Source organism: Pterocles gutturalis, unplaced genomic scaffold (genome assembly GCF_000699245.1).
Source record: "Pterocles gutturalis isolate BGI_N339 unplaced genomic scaffold, ASM69924v1 scaffold28116, whole genome shotgun sequence".
NCBI classification, from domain to species: domain Eukaryota; kingdom Metazoa; phylum Chordata; class Aves; order Pterocliformes; family Pteroclidae; genus Pterocles; species Pterocles gutturalis.
Genome location: NW_010103866.1, coordinates 10152 through 14500, shown reverse-complemented (window position 1 = coordinate 14500; position 4349 = coordinate 10152). Strand labels below are relative to the sequence as shown.

The 4349-nt window shown below is 57.4% G+C and overlaps 1 protein-coding gene across 1 annotated transcript in view; it reads right to left on the bottom strand.

The window, feature by feature from the left end:
* Positions 1–4349, bottom strand: part of LOC104471518 (ephrin type-B receptor 1) — a gene marked incomplete at both ends in the record, with an annotated part of 16259 nt that overhangs the window by 4316 nt on the left and 7594 nt on the right. The window contains one exon of the mRNA XM_010086879.1: positions 4128–4197. Coding sequence (XP_010085181.1) covers positions 4128–4197 — 70 coding nt within the window. The remainder of the gene's footprint in view (positions 1–4127; positions 4198–4349) is intronic.

Below are 4349 nucleotides of genomic sequence, written 5' to 3'. Positions count from 1 at the left end.
ACAGACCCTCATCGTCCCCTCTGGTCCCCCCACTCCCCTGCATTCCCTCCCTGTCTGCCAGCGATGGGGAGCAGTTACAGACCTGAACTACAATTAGCTGGTTTTATGGCGAGGGCTTTACGAGGCTCCGTGTGTTAGTGAAGCAATATTTATTTACCCAAAAAGGCCTCTGATAGCTTTGTGGCGGCTACTAAATTTACAGAAGGCAGGGGTTATTTTCAGCCTGTACGGAGCCATCAAACAGAGCAGGGCTGGGCTCCGTGACAAGCGTGCGGTCCCTTGCACAGGGGTGATGCACGGCAGCAGGATCTGGCCACACCGCAGGGAGATGCATGAATGAGCTCTTGCCCTTTTCAAATGGGCGGGGGGAAAACCAAAACATGTCCCCAGATCCCCCAAACAGGGTTTGCAGACATCATGTCTGGATGCTCTGGGGCTGGGGGGCAGAGTGCAGCCACTGCCAGCTCCGGGGCTCAGTACCACGGTCCCCAAAGGGGACCCAGAATGGGCTGTGGCCATTCCAGCCTCCCATGCTATTTGTCACCCAAAAAGGGGACCAGGGATGGCACAGCAAGGTCCTCTCCAGAGGAGACCAGGAGGGCCATTGCTGCCTGGTCTCCCCCCAGGGCACCCTGCCCTTGTGGCAATCCCAGCGTTTGATCGCGCCGTTAGGGACCTCGCTGTGCTCCCATCACGCCGGCGCTTCCCGGAGCCGTTCTAGAGCTGACGCACAGCCCACGGCATCACCTCTGCGCGGCTCCGCGCTGGGAATATAAATGGGCTCCCGGTTGCTTTGCAAGTTTGCCAGGAGGTAATTCAGGAGGAGGCACGCAAGCCGCCAGCCTCGCAGCGGGGCACTGCTGGGGAACACAGCCGCCGGGCGGGGGACTGCTCACCGCGCTCGGGAGGGACCGGACAGGAGCATCCTCATCCCCAAAAGGGGTGTTTGGGGCAAAAGCTCTGCACCTCGGAGGCGGGCAGGGAAGGCTGCAATGAAGCCATCTGTGCATCTCCCAGTTCATAAATCCCTTTACAGCTCTGTCTCATACACTTTAACTGCCCCATAAATTTTTTTACAAGAGCAGCTGATGCTCCAGCCAGGATTACAAAGGGATTTACAGGATCGTAACCAAGACTGACTCACTGATCAAAATATTGAAGAAATAAAGGAGACAAAATGCCAAAGTTTCCCACCCACCGTCAGCACAGGCTTGTTTTCAAACACCCTCTGATGTGCCCCAGGGTCTGCCCGTGGGTTCAGTAAAGCCCAGGTTCAGGTCACCACAATCCCCATCCCAACTGAACGTGGGGGATTGGGGAACCTGAAGCCATTGCTCAGCCCTGCATGCCTCAGCCACCCGCTCATCATCGCCACGGCAGCAAAAGCTGGGAGAAATGCCGGGTACCGGAGCACAGCATCCCAGGCGACCGCTGCTGAGCCTGCCTGCAAAGAGAGCTTTGCGCTCTCAAAATCGCCCCAATACTCCTAGAAACCAGATCGGGACATTTATCTCTACTGCAGACAATGGTAAATTATTTATCACTCTTCCAAAGTTGAGATGCTCTGCGCTGCGACCCCCACTTCAGTGTGAGGTCCCCCCCGACACCATTTTCCCTTGGGAATTAACATCACCGGGACAGAAGAAAACCCTTGCCCGCTGAATCGCCACCGCTTCACCAGGCACCTTCCCTATCCCCCCTTTTCTCAAAGCTCCCATTAAAGCAGCAGCAGAGATAAAGCACGAAAATCACACCCCGATGGAGCCCGTGTCACTCCAAACCCCTCCTGGGCACCCCTTCCGGGGAGGCTGGAATTGCCATGTGTCTGAACGCGGGGGTGCCTCGTTCCTGAGGATGCTCTCGTTAGCACATTAGTCACTGGCCACAAATTCCCCACCTGGTTTGCTCCAGTGTTTGCAATAAGGGAGCGCCTGGAGGCTCGCTAACCTTGAAAGGGTTTTGCTGTGTGTCTGAGAGCCCCCCCGCCTTTCAGGCACTGATCCTCACATCACCCAGCTTTCGTGTCTGAACGCGGGGGTGCCTCGTTCCTGAGGATGCTCTCGTTAGCACATTAGTCACTGGCCACAAATTCCCCACCTGGTTTGCTCCAGTGTTTGCAATAAGGGAGCGCCTGGAGGCTCGCTAACCTTGAAAGGGTTTTGCTGTGTGTCTGAGAGCCCCCCCGCCTTTCAGGCACTGATCCTCACATCACCCAGCTTTCAAATCTAAACACTGACACCCACTTTCCTATCTGGTTTTAGAACCCCGAGTTTTTGGTTTGAGCACCCTGAGTTTTTTTGGGGTGCTAGGAGCAAGCATGGGGTGGGGAATGCTTCAAAACAGGGGGAAAACAGGGGGAAAAAAGTCCACCTGCAGCCCAGTGTGGGTTTATCCGTCAGGCATTGAATAAATCTTCTCCTGCCACCCACCGTGCAGAAACACAAAGAGAAGAGGGAGGAAAAGCACAGGTCCATCACGGTTAAGTACCACCCAGTGATGTTTGGAAAACAGTTGATCGTTTGCTGGGAGGTTTAGGGCCCCCCACAGCCCCGCTGTCACGCTGGGAGGGTTCAGTAGGAAGCTGGGAAGGTCACAAGCGATGCAGCGTGCTGCTGCCAGCTCGGCAGGGCTCTCCTGCCTGCCTCCAAACCCTTTCCTCCCCGTCAGCCCTCCTGTTCTCCTCTGCCAGGCTGACCGCTCCATCTCCATTGCTCCCCTCTGCCAGCCTTCCCCCAGCCCTGCATCCCGCCGCCAGCCCTTTTCCCCAGCAGGACCCAGGACGGTTTCTTCCCACAAGGCAGCAAAATGTACCCAGAGGCATCTCTCTTAGGGAGAAATTTTTCACTGTGCGGGGGGTGAGGCAGTGGCCCAGGTTGCCCAGAGAAGCTGTGGCTGCCCCATCCCTGGAGGGGTTCAAGGCCAGGCTGGATGAGGCTTTGGGCAACCTGAGCTAAGGTGTCCGTGCCCATGAGGGGGGTGGCACTGGATGGTCTCTAAGGTCCCTCCCAACCCAAACCAGTCTGTGACTCTATGATCTCCAGGAGAGTGTGGATGGGATTTACGTCCCGCGGGGGGAGGGGGAGGCACAGAGCCTGCAGGCACTGGGAGCAACTCCTCACCCCCTGAAGCTGCAGCTTTGCTGCTTTATTGGCATATCCAGCGATCCCAACAGCCTGCTGGCTGCTTTGCCAGGAGCTGGAGGAGCACCTGAGCACACATTATGCAGAAACACTGCAAGAAACAGCCTCAAGTTGCGCCAGGGGAGGTTTAGGCTGGATATTAGAAAAAAATTCATCACAGCAAGAGTGCTCAGGCATTGGAACAGCCGGCCCAGGGCAGTGGTGGAGTCACCATCCCTGGAGGGGTTCCAGAATCGTGTGGATGGTGTGCTTGGGGACATGGGTTAGTGGGTTGGGTGGTGTGGGGCTGATGGTTGGACTTGATGATCCTTGAGGTCTTTTCCAACCTTAATGATTCTACAAGTCTATGATTCTATGAAATTCTGGTGTGCAGCTCCACCAACCACAAAGTTTTCTCAGCACAAGGCCCTTTGAGCCCAGCCTGTCCCAGCTGTTTGCTAAGGGGCTGAGCAGCCCAAAGCCAGTTAAACCTGCCCAGTCGCTGCCTGCTCATCATTCCCGGAGCAGGGTGCCGGGCAAGCATCAGCCACGTGGCCGGGACAGCAGCAATGCCAGCCACCAGCCCTGACTCCTTTTTTGACTCCCCAGCCACGCTCCCAAAATCCAGTGTCCCTTCAGCGGTAAGAGCAGCCCAGCACCGACCCCAGGGCGCGCAGAGCCTGAAGCAGGGGGTCAGGAGCTCCCCCCCTCCACACACACCACCTCTCTGCTTCCCTTCCTCCTCTGGAAGCCTCCACAGCATCCTCTCCCCATCCCCTGTCCCTACATCCCCCCCGGCCCCCCAAATCCATCCTCATCCCCCAAATCCACCCATTGCTCTTCCCTTCCCACCCACAATGCTGCAGTGCTGCAACCCCCCGAGACCCCTCAACACAGCTGGGGACACCTCCGCTCCCACCCCGCGGTCCTCTCCATCCTCCCGCTGGGCACGTTTGAAGGCGGAGGAGCAGGGCCCGTGCTGGGAGCAGGTTTAGGGGTGTTTCCCCGCTCACCTCGCCCGGTGCTGTAGTGCTGTAATTTGTCACTGTACACCGCCTCCTTGCTGTAGGCGCGCTTCCTGGGAGAAGAGGGGAGAAAACACAAGGGTTTGAGCAACCAGCGGCTGGCGATGGCCCTGAGCTGTTCCCCTGCCAGCAATACCCCGTGAGCAGTGTCAACTTGGCGCTCTCTCCAGCTTTGGGGGTCACATGTCCCTCCCCTACTACCCTC